Here is a 16,297-nt window from a genome sequence, read left to right as displayed (position 1 = left end):
TCGTTATCATCGAACTTGAAAGACCCGGCGGAGAAGCCTCTTCGCGTCCCCCGATGGAACCCAAATCCGTGGGCGTTTTTCATTCCAGACACGGGCGTGTAGAAATCGCTCCTCCTCAGACGTTCCATGAAATTGAAGACGTTGGGCATCACTGGTACAGATTGGTCAATCTGGTCGAACTCTTCTTTCCTCGGGACGCGCCCTTCGGCTAAGGCGGCGGCAACGAGAATCTCCTTCGTGGCTGGAAGGAATGCTGCCATCATCTTTTCGATGAAATTGGGATCAGTGGGTTCGGGAGCGTCTGGATCGGAGGTGATCTTACGAAGAACGCTGGCCATCACTGGAAGAAGCTTCTTCGTGGCGTCAACCATATATGTGTATTTGCCATAAGGAAGTCTGGATATGTTTCTCGTGGCTGGTGTCTGGAACTCAAACGTTCCAGGGGTGAATCCAGTCCTCGTGTTTACTTCGTTCTCGACCTCTCTTCCAAAGAACCGGCTGTCCCTCATCCTCTTCATGAAATCGAACACTGGAGGGATGACGCGTTCAGCAGCATTTAGCCTGGATATCTGATCCTGCTTGATTGGGTACCCGTGTGTCTTGGCGTTAGAGATGTATACTTTCTTGGAAAGGGGAATAAACCGGTCGAGGACCTCTTTGATAAAAGAGGGATCTGAAACGGAGGAGGACGACGCTGCCGTCGCTGACAGATGGTCTAAGACATCTGTAATCTCTGGCAGAATGTCAATGCTGGCAGAGACGATGTCATCGTACGACCCTAGGCCGAAGAATTCCGGCGCAGGGGCGTTCGAAGTTCTTGGTCTTGTGGCGTAGTTGTGGTACCAAGTGCCTCCGGAGCTGGCAGACTCACGGGGCTGAGTGCCCCGGACTTGTGCCAAGTCTGGTTGAAGAACACCTGTGATCTCGTGGTGATTTTGAGCGAATGCAGGGAGCGCGCAGCCACAGGCAATGAGAAACACAGCGTACACCTGTGATGAAATATTTTCTATATTAACAATTGGTTATAGATATTATCGTGATTATTGTTCAACATACGCAGATGTTCATATTGAACTGACATAAAAAAAAAATTACTCATATAAAAAATAAAATCATATACATCATCTTAAATTGAAGGACTAAATTCTTTAAAGCATGAAAATTTTATTACCTGGAAAGTATAAATTTAAATTTGCTGTTTTTTTTTCTCTGAAACAAGTAATATATTGTAATATAGTTGTTAGATTGATTGATTGATTAGGAGTTATCTGGCATCCTGATACAATTGATCGAACATGTCTGAGTCCTAATAAAGCATTATTTCTTTCCATTGAAACTTCGTCTGGTACAAGTTCCCTTTAAGATTCTACGAGTAAACATGGGCTCGGGCAGGTATTGAAGAGAAGAACGTACTTAACTATTTGTTTATGACTAAACAAATTTAGTTAATTATCGTTAATTGCAACGCACGAGATCTTCTATCATTACCAGTCAGTTTTCGTGAAACGAAATCAAACGGGTGAATACTACCATTCCCTTTCTTGCCAAGAGGTAACTAAACTCTCTTGTCTGGCGCAACACTTCTTGAGGCTGTAAATGAGTACAGATCAAACTCCTTAACATGCTCCGCCTACGAGCATCGTGATTGGTCCCCACTCACCTGGTGTATTTGCTATGACCCTACCATACCCTAGCCTTCCCTATCTTGCCATTTAGAGAGAGAGAGAGAGAGAGAGAGAGAGAGAGAGAGAGAGAGAGAGAGTTTTCATAGAAAAGAATTAAACAGGAGTTTTCACTTTCACTTGGTGAATACAATTTTAAGAGAGAGAGAGAGAGAGAGAGAGAGAGAGAGAGAGAGTTATCATGAAATATAATTAAATGGGAGTGCTTTCACTTTCACGTGGTGAATACAATTTTACTTTTTAGAGAGAGAGAGAGAGAGAGAGAGAGAGATAGAGAGAGAGAGAGAGAGAGAGAGAGAGAGAGAGAGAGCTTTCATAAAATAGAATTAAATGAGAGTGCTTTCACTTTCACGTGGTGAATACAATTTTACTTTTTAGAGAGAGAGAGAGAGAGAGAGAGAGAGAGAGAGAGAGAGCTTTCATAAAATAGAATTAAATGAGAGTGCTTTCACTTTCACGTGGTGAATACAATTTTACTTTTTAGAGAGAGAGAGAGAGAGAGAGAGAGAGAGAGAGAGAGAGTTATCATAAAATATAATTAAATGGGAGTGCTTTCACTTTCACGTGGTGAATACAATTTTACTTTTTAGAGCGAGAGAGAGAGAGAGAGAGAGAGAGAGAGAGAGAGAGCTTTCATAAAATAGAATTAAATGAGAGTGCTTTCACTTTCACGTGGTGAATACAATTTTACTTTTTAGAGAGAGAGAGAGAGAGAGAGAGAGAGAGAGAGAGAGAGAGATCTTTCATAAAATAGAATTAAATGAGAGTGCTTTCACTTTCACGTGGTGAATACAATTTTACTTTTTAGAGAGAGAGAGAGAGAGAGAGAGAGAGAGAGAGAGCTTTCATAAAATAGAATTAAATGAGAGTGCTTTCACTTTCACGTGGTGAATACAATTTTACTTTTTAGAGAGAGAGAGAGAGAGAGAGAGAGAGAGAGAGAGATTTGTAATGCTGTGCCCTAAATGCGTGTATTGTCGTGACTAAATGCTGCTTGCACCAGTCCTCCATGGCACGTTGGAAGTCTCTAAATACTGATTATTAATATTAGGTTGGAAATTTAATGTATATGTTATATATAAGTGATCTACTTTATATTTATTATTATTGTTATTATTATTATTATTATTATTATTACTAGCGAAGCTACAACCCTAGTTGGAAAAGCAAGATGCTATAAGCCCAAGGGCTCCTATAGGGAAAAATAGCCCAGTGAGGAAAGGAAATACATAGTTTGTTCGTTATTTCCTTATTTTCTTTTTGCTCTGGGGTGCTGTCTTTGTTGGAGCCCATGGTCTTGTAGCATTAATTTCTAATTAGGTTTGTAGCTTTGGCAATAATAATAATAATAATAATAATAATAATAATAATAATAATAATAATAATAATAATAATAATATTAATGAAAATGAAATTTCAGATCTCCGTCAATGAATATTAACAACACTTTACTAAAGTCTACGGACATCGCCTCCCACATTTCATGTGCTGACTGTATAGTTGATGGTGAAATATGCAATGTTGATCCAGAATCGTGATCTTGATCCATATCACCTAAAAAATTTCGGGGTTTCTTCTGATGCATAATATCTATCTATCGTTAAAATTAGGTGGAAATCCAAGGTGTCAATTTGTTTGGACGTAATCTTTAAAATTGTGAAAAATGAAAACCCGGATACTCTTCAAATGTTAATGGAGTAGTCCATGACCTAAGATCTATCTATGGTGGAAATTTCGTCGAAATTCGTCAATTCTTTTTTACATAATCTTTAAGGCTGTGAAAAAATCCATATCCGGATCTAGAATCCGGATCCGGCTTATCTCCAATACTTAATGGGGTAGTCTATGACCTAAGATCTATCTGTGGTAAAAATTTCCTCAAAACCCGTTGAGTAGTTTTGACGTAATCCTCTCCACAGACAAATGAATAAATGAATGAACCGACTCCAATATATGAAACCACCTTGGCGGAGGTAATACATACATACATATACCAAGGCACTTCCCCCAATTTTGGGGGGTAGCCGACATCAACAAATGAAACAAAAACAAAAAGGGGACCTCTACTCTCTAAGTTCCTCCTGCCTAACAAGGGACTCAACCGAGTTCAGCTGGTACTGCGGAGGTAATAATAATACTAAAAGCAAAGTGTATAACTCTACGGGTAACTGTATCCTATTTCGCTCTTCGAAGACTTGTCTAGAATTATGTAACGTTTTCCTCACCTTACATCTTTAGGAATCTGCGTTATTTTAAATGACTTTGAGATGTATTGCTTTAAAAGCTCAAGATAAAGATGACTGGTGAAATCTAACCGAGGCCCTTTGCGTCAATAGGCGTAGGAGGAATTGATGATGGTAGCTATTTATACTCTTCGCGTAGTTTTTATTTTAAGATCTTTTGAATTACTCTTAATGTCTTCTAATACAACAATGACAGACGATTTGATTTGGATTTCACAGATATCGAAATTATCACCCTAAGTTATTTTGTCTTGGTTTATGAATTAGAAAAGAGATACTTAAACTCAATTGTAAAAAAAAAATATAGTAGTGATTAAGCCGTGCAATGCAACAACAATAATAAGAAAAGGGGAAGTGGGGAATATGGGGAAAGGAAGAGTACCCTTGGATATAATCCAATTTATAGCTCAAAGGCAGGTACTCGGGATGAAAAAGATTAAGGAAATAGGGAGAAAGAGAAGTACAGGAGAAGAATAAAAGAGAGGGGCAGACCCTCTTGCGATATTAAAGAATTGGTATTATTGTGGATATACTCATGTTGGGATTTCTGTGTGCTATTTAAAAATGCATATTCATGTACAAAGGCATAATTTTGATTTGCAAAAAGAAAACAAAATTGAAATCAACATACATCACTTTAATTCAGTCAAAAATAGAGAAAAATTTTATTTATTAATATAAATTTAATTTACCAAAAAAAAAAAAAAATAGTTGAAAGGCAGCATTTGGCAAACAACACAGTGCAAACAATAGTAGTTGATGGGCAGTATTTGGCATAAGATGCGGTACGATCAAAAGATATAGTTGATAAGCAGTATTTTGCACATGACGTTGTACAAACAAAAGGAATAATTGACTGGCAGTATTCGACACACAACACGGTACAAACAAAGTAGTTGATAAAGAGTATTTGACACACAGCGTGGCACAAACAAAAGTTGTTGATAGGCAGTATTTGACAAACAATAGGGTGCAAAGAAATGAAGTTGTTGATAGGTAGTATTTGATGCGCAACACGGTACAAACAAAAGAAGCAGTTGATAAGCAGTATTTGACACACAACGCGGTACAAATTAATAAAGTTTTAAGAGGTAGTTGATAAGCAGTATTTTGCACATGACGTGGTACAAATAAAGGAAATAGTTGATAGGCAGCATTTAACACACAACACGGTAGAAACAAAAGAAGTGGTTGATGGGCAGTATTTGGTACATGATAGGATATAAACAAAAGAAATAGTTGATAGGCAGCATTTGGCGCAAAATACGGTACAAACTAAAGTAGTTGGCGGGCAGTATTTGGCACACGTCATGGTACAAGCAAAAGAAATACTTGATGGCAGTATTAGGCACAGAACACGGTAAAGACAAAAGAAGTAGTAGATGGTCAGTATTTGGTACATGGCGTGGTACAAATAAAAGAAATATCTAATAGGCAGCAATTGGCATACGACGCTGTATAGACAAAAGAAGTAGTTGATGGGTAGTATTTGGCACACGACATGGTACAAATTAAAGAAATAATTGATAGCCAGTATTATACACACGACGCGTTACAGACAAAAGAAATATTTGATAGGTAGTAATTGGCACAAAACACTGTATAGACAAATGAAGTAGTTGTTACGCAGTATTAGAGACACAACGCAGTAGACACAAAAGAAATATTTGATAATGAGCATTTGGCTCACAACGCAGTACAGACAAAAGAAATAGTTGATAGCCAGTATCTGACACACAGCGCAGTACACACAAAAGAAATAGTTGATAGCCAGTATCTGACACACAGCGCAGTACAGACAAAAGAAATAGCTGATAGCCAGTATTTGACACACAGCGCAGTACAGACAAAAGAAATAGTTGATAGCTAGTACAGTATCTGACACACAGCGCAGTACAGACAAAAGAAATAGTTGATAGCCAGTACAGTATCTGACACGCAGCGCAGTACAGACAAAAGAAATAGCTGATAGCCAGTATTTGACACACAGCGCAGTACAGACAAAAGAAATAGTTGATAGCCAGTACAGTATCTGACACACAGCGCAGTACAGACAAAAGAAATAGTTGATAGCCAGTATTTGACACAAATCGCAGTACAGACAAAAGAAATGTTTGATAATGAGCATTTGTCGCAAAACACGGTTACCAAAAAAGAAATAGTTGATAGCCTGTATTTGACACACATCGCAGTACAAACAAAAGAAATATTTAATAAGGACCATTTGGCACACAACAAGGTACAAAACAAAGTGAATAGTTAAATGACAGCATTTGGCACACAACACAGTACAGAACAAAGTCAGTATTTGCTGATTATCTGGCACAGACTACTGTAACATAGAAGACGTTATTAAGGTTTGAGTGAGCTGCTGTTGAGTCCAAATGCCCAAGCCTATTTTGGTTGCCGATAGAATCTATGGAAATACTATTTCTCTTAAAATACTCTTGAATTCGATAGAGAGGAGTCTATACTCATTTTTTTTAATGAGACGCATTTGCACTGACTCGCAGCGGTGCCCTTTTATCTTAGAAAAGATTCCTGCTATCTGATTGGTTAGAATTATCTTGTCCAACCAATCAGCGAGCAGGAAACTTTTCCGAGCTAAAAGGGCACCCCTGCGAGTCGGTGCAAATCTGCCTCACCAGAAAGAATTGACTATAGCGTGAATGATAACGGAGCGCAGTAAGGCCCTATGGTCGATAAAATGAGTAGAAAGAAAAAATTAGCTATTTTCAAAGTTTACAGTATTTAGAGCTGATACGAAACAAAGACTCAACTAAAAAAAAAAAAAAACAGTTTCAGAAATGTTTATGGTTTCAGATAATATTAGTGTGGCAGTCGTTGAAGATTACTCAGGAAAAGACACACAAATATAAGAACTTTGAGAAAAAACATGATGAACATACACTAGATAAAATAATCATGTACAATAAACACACACATATATATATATATATATATATATATGTACGTATATATATATATATATATATATATATGTATGTATATATATATATGTATATATATATATATATATATATATATATATATATATATATATATATATATATATATATATATATATATATATATATATATATATATATATATATTTATATACCTACACACATATATATACATATATATATGTATATATATATATATATATATATATATATATATATATATATATATATACATATATATATATGTATATATATGTGTGTAGGTATATATATATATATATATATATATATATATACATAGTATAATTTAGATAGTTACTCGTAAAAAAATTATATAGCAAAAATAACATCGAAGGAAACGAGTCATTAATGAGAAAGGTATACAAGTAAGACTTTGAGTTCCGAGGAACAGATGACAATTTTGCGTAATGTAGAATGGAAGGGAACTGGAGGAGTCTTAGTTTTGTCGGAGTACATAGGGTGTATAAAGGTAAACAACAACAGGAAAAGAGAAAATAAATGAAAAAGACAAAGGAGGGAAGAGGAAGAAAAGTGTATAAAGGTAAACAACAACAGGAAAAGAGAAAATAAATGAAAAAGACAAAGGAGGGAAGAGGAAGAAAAGTGTATAAAGGTAAACAACATCAGGAAAAGAGAAAATTAACGAAAAATACAAAGGAGGGAAGAGGAAGAAAAGTGTATAAAGGTAAACATCAACAGGAAAAGAGAAAATAAACGAAAAAGACAAAGGGGGGAAGAGGAAGAAAAGTGTATAAAGGTAAACATCAACAGGAAAAGGGATAATAAACGAAAAAGACAAAGGAGGGAAGAGGAAGAAAAGTGTATAAAGGTAAACAACAACAGGAAAAGAGAAAATAAACGAAAAAGACAAAGGGGGGAAGAGGAAGAAAAGTGTATAAAGGTAAACATCAACAGGAAAAGGGATAATAAACGAAAAAGACAAAGGAGGGAAGAGGAAGAAAAGTGTATAAAGGTAAACAACAACAGGAAAAGAGAAAATAAACGAAAAAGACAAAGGGGGGAAGAGGAAGAAAAGTGTATAAAGGTAAACATCAACAGGAAAAGGGATAATAAACGAAAAAGACAAAGGAGGGAAGAGGAAGAAAAGTGTATAAAGGTAAACAACAACAGGAAAAGAGAAAATAAACGAAAAAGACAAAGGGGGGAAGAGGAAGAAAAGTGTATAAAGGTAAACATCAACAGAAAAAAAAAGGAAAATAAACGAAAATGACAAAGGGGGGAAGAGGAAGAAAAGTGTACAAAGGTAAACATCAAAAGGAAAAGAGAAAATAAACGAAAAAGACAAAGGAGGGAAGAGGAAGAAAAGTGTATAAAGGTAAACATCAACAGGAAAAGGGATAATAAACGAAAAAGACAAAGGAGGGAAGAGGAAGAAAAGTGTACAAAGGTAAACATCAAAAGGAAAAGAGAAAATTAACGAAAAAGACAAAGGGGGGAAGAGGAAGAAAAGTGTACAAAGGTAAACATCAAAAGGAAAAGAGAAAATAAACGAAAAAGACAAAGGAGGGAAGAGGAAGAAAAGTGTACAAAGGTAAACATCAAAATGAAAAGAGAAAATAAACGAAAAAGACAAAGGAGGGAAGAGGAAGAAAAGTGTATAAAGGTAAACAACAACAGGAAAAGAGAAAATAAACGAAAAAGACAAAGGAGGGAAGAGGAAGAAAAGTGTATAAAGTTAAACATCAACAGAAAAAAAGGAAAATAAACGAAAAAGACAAAGGAGGGAAGAGGAAGAAAAGTGTATAAAGGTAAACATCAACAGAAAAAAGGGAAAATAAACGAAAAAGACAAAGGAGGGAAGAAGAAGAAAAGTGTATAAAGGTAAACAACAACAGGAAAAGAGAAAATAAACGAAAAAGACAAAGGAGGGAAGAGGAAGAAATGGTATAAAGGTAAACATCAACAGAAAAAAGGGAAAATAAACGAAAAAGATAAAGGAGGGAAGAGTAACAAAAATGACGAGACAGGGCTATGTAACTAAGTACATGTACATGTTCCTTTTATCATCTTAGATAAAATTTGTAATTAGGAGATTATTATTCTTGTAGGAGCAATATGGTTTGGTTTCATTCAATTAGAAAATCAAAATCGATAATTAAAACTAATTAAGAGAGAAGAAACTTGACATTTTCATTCAATTAGAAAATCAATATCGATAATTAGCACTAATTAAGAGAGAAATAAACTTATCATTTTTATTTATTTTATCATTCACCTATTTTAATTTTGAAAATCATTTGACAATAGATACCCTTTAAAAATAGTTTTTGATAATTGTATCACTAATATTAAACAAATTGGATTAAACAAATACAGTTGGCGGTGTTGCTAAATAAACCCTTTGTATCATATTTCCATCATATTTTAACCAACATTTGAATCATAACAATTATATATATAAGCTATAATAATATATATATATATATATATATATATATATATATATATATATATATATATATATATATATATATATATATATATATATATATATATATATATATATATATATATATATATATATATATATATATATATCTATATATATATATATATATATATATATATATATATATATATATATATATATATGTATATATATATATGATGGCGGTAGATCTTTCAACACACTTAGGTGACGATGGTTCCTCCAAAATTAAGATTCGTTAATCTGAGATGGAAAAAGAAAATTAACATGAAAAGATGCAAAACATTTTGGTGGCGTATGAAGCAATATCTACAATACAAAATATAAAAAAAAGCAACAGTACAGACGTGCTAGAGAAATTACATGGATATGATAATTAGGAAATTATGTTTATTTAACTGGAAGTCTTTTCCTAAATCATAAAAACAACCAGGTGGTTAAATAAGTTCAATTAAAAGAATATAAATAAAGATATGAATGAAAAGATCAGTTAACTATTTGCGAACATACTTATCTAAGCTCAATTAAAAAGAATAGGAATAAATGAAAATATAAATGAAAAGAGCAGTTACCTATCTATGTGTAAGAGTTTGGTCCATATCAGTAGCTACTCCCACTCAGGTGAATAAGACAAAGTGATCAATCAAATTTTAGCCAGGCTACCATGTCCAATTGACAGGTAGCCGTTCATCCTTACTGAGATAAAACACACGGAGTCTGACGTTAAGGAGTTTGAAAGTGAAGGAAAATGAACGAGTGAATAGTAGTTCGAGTCTTTCAGTGACTGATGTATCTAGAACTAATTTAGATGATGTCTTTTCAATTACGTTCGTTAATGGAGAAAATGAAAAACTTGCTAAAGCTGAATGCACTACAAGGGTGAGAACGGTTATATGCAACATGGTTAAATGATTTACTTATTATGCAAATGTTCAAGTAGGAAATTTATTGAAAATGTGGTCAATTTAAATAATTTACTAATCATAAAAATGTCCAAGTAGAAAATTGATTGAAATTGTGGTCAACTTAAATAATTTACTTATTATACAAATGCCCAAGTAGGAAATTGATTGAAATTGTGGTCAATTTAAATAATTTACTTACTATACAAATGTCCAAGTAGGAAATTGATTGAAATTGTGGTCAATTTAAATAATTTACTTATTATACAAATGTCCAAGTAGGAAATTGATTGAAATTGTGGTCAATTTAAATAATTTACTTATTATACAAATGTCCAAGTAGGAAATTGATTGAAATTGTGGTCAATTTAAATACTTTACTAATTATAAAAATGTCCAAGTAGAAAATTGATTGATCTTGCGGTCAATTTAAATAATTTACTTATTATAAAAATATCCAAGTAGAAAATTGATTGATCTTCCGGTCAATTTAAATAATTTACTTTTTATAAAAATATCCAAGTAGAAAATTTATTGATCTTGCGGTCAATTTAAATGATTTACTTATTATAAAAATTTTCAAGTTGAAAATTGATTGATCTTGCGGTCAATTCAAATAATTTACTAATCATAAAAATGTCCAAGTAGGAAATTTTTTTATCTTACGGTCAATCTAAATTAATTACTTATTATACAAATGTCCAAGTAAGAAATTATGGTCAAGAACAGAAAGCCAGTTACGTTACTTGCAAAATAGTCAACAATGATGAGAGAGAGAGAGAGAGAGAGAGAGAGAGAGAGAGAGAGAGAGAGAGAGAGAGAGAGAGAGAGAGAGAGAGAGAGAGAGAGAGAGAGAGAGAGAGAGAGAGATAGTGCAATGTCATTAACTTGTCCAGCTGAGATGAGCTCTTCTTAAATGAGCAAGGGAGGATAGGAAAGTGATTGCCACTTGGAAACGTCCCTGCATGGTAGTCTATTGAATGGGAGTTCAAGACCCGCTCAAGCTCGATAGTTTCTAGTAGTGTCTGCATCCTCACCATCCATGTGAGCTAGGGGTATGGGGTTTGAGGGACTATATATGTCTACCTGCTGAGTCATCGGCAGCCATTGTATGGCCCTCCCTGGTCTTAGCTTGATGGAGAGGGTCGCTAATTATATATATATATATATATATATATATATATATATATATGTATATATACAGTATATACTGTATATATATACAGTATATACTGTATATATATATATATATATATATATATATATATATATGTATATATATAATATATATATATATATATATATATATATATATATATACAGTATATACTGTATATATATATATATATATATATACAGTATATACTGTATATATATATATATATATATATATATATATATATATATATATATATATATATAAATATATATATATATACAGTCAGTCTCCATGATATTGTCCTATCCCTTGCCCCTACCGTTCACGAGTGACATTTAAACTTTAAAACCTGGCAATGAGTTTGACGTAATGTATTTTGAACAACTAATAAATCACGTAAAGAAAGGGCAAAATAAAAAAGGCAAATAATCAAATACAACAGGCAAGCCTTAGCCCTACAGCAATGCTGGATGAAAAACATTAAACCAACTGGGAAAATTTTGAATTAATTTACCTAAGCTTCAAGAAAACCTTCAAGGCCGATATAGTGACTCTAAAATCGAAGACAGCATCTCTCCCTGACAAACTAATCTCCATATAGTTTTCAGGATAACAGTAAAACTGCATTTATGTTTCTCCATCTGGTGTAGACGCGCGTGTTTCGAGTAACTTTTTTACGTGGCTCTTCATCAGGATTTACTTTTTTCCATTAATTATTTGATGTCAACATATGTTTCGAGTCGCTTTTTTACGTGGCTCTTCATCAGGACTTACTTTTTTCCATTAATTATTTGATGTCAACATATGTTTCGAGTCGCTTTTTTTCGTGGCTCTTCATCAGGACTTACTTTCTTCCATTAATTATTTGATGTCAACACATGTTTCGAGTCGCCTTTTTATGTGGCTCTTCATCAGGACTTACTTTTTTCCATTTATTATTTGATGTCAACGCATGTTTCGAGCCGCTTTTTTACGTGGCGCTTCATCAGGAGTACGTTGGATGGGCGATGGAATTACTTTTTAGAATGATGGCTATGGTGGTGAAAATTTTAAGCTACAAAAATATTTGCTTACTCGGAAATTAATCCTTTTGAAAAAAGGGATTTTTAAGTTTTATTAAAGAGGGGGAGATCTTGTGATATCAGTCATGAAATTCTGTGAAGCCTTGAGTAGTGGAATTACAGCTTAATATAAAGGCTATGGCGGTGAAAATTTTAAGATACAAAAATATTTGCTTACTCTGGAATTAATCCTTTTGAAAAAAAATAGGTTTTTAAGTTTTATCGAAGATGGGGAGTTGGGGGTCTTGTGATAATTACATCTTAATATAAAGTCTACGGTGGTGAAAATTTTAAGATACAAAAATATTTGCTTACTCTGGAATTAATCCTTTTGAAAAAAATGGGGATTTTTTTAGTTTCATTGAAGAGGGGGGAGGTCTTGTGATATCGGTCGTGAAATTGTGATAAATCCCTTATGTATTTCAAAATTGATCTAAAAAGATTTGCATTTCAGAAAATCTTAAAGTTATCATTTATCAGTTTCTGTTAAGAGATTTCGGAGTCTCCAAATATCATTGTATCTTAAAACTTTCACCACCATAGCCTTTATATTAAAGTGTAATTCCACCACTCAACCAACGAAGTCCTGATGAAGAGCCACGTAAGAAAGGTGATTCGAAACATGTGTTGACGTCAAATAATAAATAGAGAAAAGTAACATCAGTTTATCTGGACAGATGCTGTCTTCCATTTTGGATACCCCTAAAATATTGACTATTCATTATAAACGTAAAGTAATGTAAATATATACATATACATATATATATATATATATATATATATATATATATATATATATATATATATATATATGTGTGTGTGTGTGTGTGTGTATAGTATATATGTATATATATACATATATATATATATATATATATACATATATATATATGTATATATACACACATATATATATGTATACATTTATATATATATATATATATATATATATATATATATATATATATAGATATACATACATAAACACGTATTTAAAGTTTTCAATTTAATATCAGGTAAGAATTGTACTTATGTTGCAGGGTAGAGCTAATAAAATAATGCGTATTTTTTATACAAACGTAAGCGCACACACGAATATATACAGTATATATATATATATATATATATATATATATATATATATATATATATATATATATATATATATATATATATATATAGTTTTGAAACTATGTCACTAAACTAGATACTAAACAAACCTAATATTAAGAAAAATCTTAATGAAAGTGATTTCTAAAGGATAATAACAGAACCTAGTTCGAGGGATGAACGTGCACTGAATATGAATGGTAACAAGATAACTCTCTCTCTCTCTCTCTCTCTCTCTCTCTCTCTCTCTCTCTCTCTTCTCTCTCCTCTCTCTCTCTCTCTCTTTTGACATTTTAAACAGAGTAGAACAATTAGCACTGTGAAGACTATTTCAAAGATCTTTTGTAATAAAATTACTCTAATTCTTAATTGAATCTGGGGTGGGGGGGGATTAGCTGTTTACTAATAAATTATGTAAAAGCTATTTTTTAGAATTTTTTAGTATGATGTATTTGATGTATTTTACATTGATTAAAAATTGATTGTTATTATTATTATTATTATTATTATTATTATTATTATTATTATTATTATTATTATTATTATTACTGATGTTGGTTTTGTAGTTATCATAATTATCGTAAGTAAAGAACATTATGCCCTGTTTGCAGATATCAGCTCTGTTTTAGTTATATGAGGAAAAAATAATAATTTGAATCATAAATAGTTATTACCATGGATACGCATTGGACGGAAAACTTATATTAATAATACTAACAAACTTTAGATTATGATTATCATTATACTATTTTTTTTTAATAAGGCGCATTTGCACCGACTCACCGCGGTGTCCTTTTAGCTCGGAAAAGTTTCCTGGTCTCTGATTGGTTAGAATTATTTTGTCCAACCAATCAACGATCAGGAAGCTTTTCCTAGCTGAAAGGGCACCCCTACGAGTAGGTGCAAATCTGCCTCACTAAAAAGAATTGACTATAGTTATTACTAGTTAAGCTAAAATCCTAGTGAGAAAAGGATGTTATAATCCTTAGGGTTCCTACAAGGAAAAATATCCTGGTGAGGAAATGAATAAACTACCTGAAATATAATGAGAATACAAAATATGTTAAAAGGAAAAAACGTGTTACTTTTATCAGTAGTTTTAGGATTAAAAGTATCTTTTATGGAACAGTACAGAAATAAAATGATATAGACGATGAAGGAGAAGGATAGGTAAGTGTCAGAATGATGATATGGAAATAAAATGGTATAGAAGACAAAGAAGGATAGATAAGTAGCAGAATAAGAATACAAAAATAAAAGGGTATAGAAGATGATGAAGAAGAAGGATAGATAAGTGGTAGAATGATATGGAAATAAAATGGCATAGAAGAAGAAGGATAGATAAGTGGCAGAATGAGATTAAGGAAATAAAATGGTATAGAAGACGAAGAAGGATAGATAAGTAACAGAATGAGAATACAAAAATAAAAGGATATAGAAGGTGAAGAAGGAGAAGGATAGATAAGTGGCAGAATGATAATATGGAAATAAAATGGTATAGAAAATGAAGAAGGAGAAGGATAGATAAGTCGCAGAATGAGAATATGGAAATGAAATTAAATAGAAGATGAAGAAGGAGAAGGATAGATAAATGGCAGAATGAGAATATGGAAATAAAGGATATAGAAGATGAAGAAGGAGAATGATAGGTAAATGCACGAATGAGAAAATGGAAATAAAATGATATAGAAGATGAAAAAGGAGAAGGATAGGTAAATGCACGAATGAGAAAATGGAAATAAAATGATAAAGAAGATGAAGAAGGCGAAGGATGGATAAGTATTAGAATGAGAATATGGAAATAAAATGATATACACTATAAAGAATGATAAGAATAAATAAATGGCAGAATGAGAAACAGCACTAATACACCAGATGTACTCACTCTGAGAGGTGGCATTTTCTCGACTGTAGTCGGAAGGTATATGCCGTAGACGAATGCTCCCTTCTCTCTTAAATAGGAAGCTGGAGGGTCATCTAATGCCCACGCCTTTTTTGAGTCCTTGAAGGCCCGAAGGTCGAACGTGTCTCCAATATGGAGCCGGAGAACTGGAGGGCTTTTTAAGAAAATGGCGGCCATCATTTCTAGACCCAGCGAGCCCCTACACACTCGGGGGTATTGAAGATTATGAGGTTTTTGTAATCGTAAACAAAGAATAGGGCGTGTTCAATCGTCGAGAATGAAGCGTTGTCAGTTTGTGTTACAAATTGTACCGATTGAACGCACCTAAATTGGGTCGTATTTCAATTTCGCTGACTGAAATATGGTTAAAAGTTGGCATTGATGTTTTGCACATGTTCATTGGGCAAGTTGGAGATTATGACTTAATCGTTTTACCTTTTTTTCTTTAGTTAGGGAAATATGATAACTAGAAAAGGGGTCTAATTTAACAATGCAATAATTTATATATGGCAAAATATATTCTTCTTTAGAATTTGTTGTTCTATGAGTTATTCAAACAATACTGATCATCAAGTTACGTTACTTGCAAAATAGTCAACAATGATGAGAGAGAGAGAGAGAGAGAGAGAGAGGAGAGAGAGAGAGAGAGAGAGAGAGAGAGAGAGAGAGAGAGAGAGAGAGAGATAGTGCAATGCCATTAACTTGTCCAGCTGAGATGAGTTCTTCTTAAATGATCAACTTTTATGAAAAGAGAGAGAGAGAGAGAGAGAGAGAGAGAGAGAGAGAGAGAGAGAGAGA

At 33.1% G+C, this 16,297-nt stretch overlaps 1 protein-coding gene across 1 annotated transcript in view; it reads right to left on the bottom strand.

Annotated features, from left to right (window-relative positions):
* The window catches only part of LOC137618509 (uncharacterized), a 15,959-nt gene extending 280 nt beyond the window's left edge, over positions 1-15,679 (bottom strand). Inside the window, exons 1-2 of the mRNA XM_068348666.1 lie at positions 15,482-15,679; positions 1-989 (exon numbers count right to left, since the gene is read on the bottom strand). The exon at positions 1-989 is cut by the window's left edge and continues 280 nt beyond it. Of these exons, the coding sequence (XP_068204767.1) occupies positions 1-989; positions 15,482-15,679 (1,187 nt within the window). The remainder of the gene's footprint in view (positions 990-15,481) is intronic.
* Between the last annotated feature and the right edge of the window lie 618 nt (positions 15,680-16,297).

Source organism: Palaemon carinicauda, chromosome 24 (genome assembly GCF_036898095.1).
Source record: "Palaemon carinicauda isolate YSFRI2023 chromosome 24, ASM3689809v2, whole genome shotgun sequence".
Lineage (NCBI taxonomy): Eukaryota > Metazoa > Arthropoda > Malacostraca > Decapoda > Palaemonidae > Palaemon > Palaemon carinicauda.
This window is presented reverse-complemented; position numbering and strand designations above follow the sequence as displayed.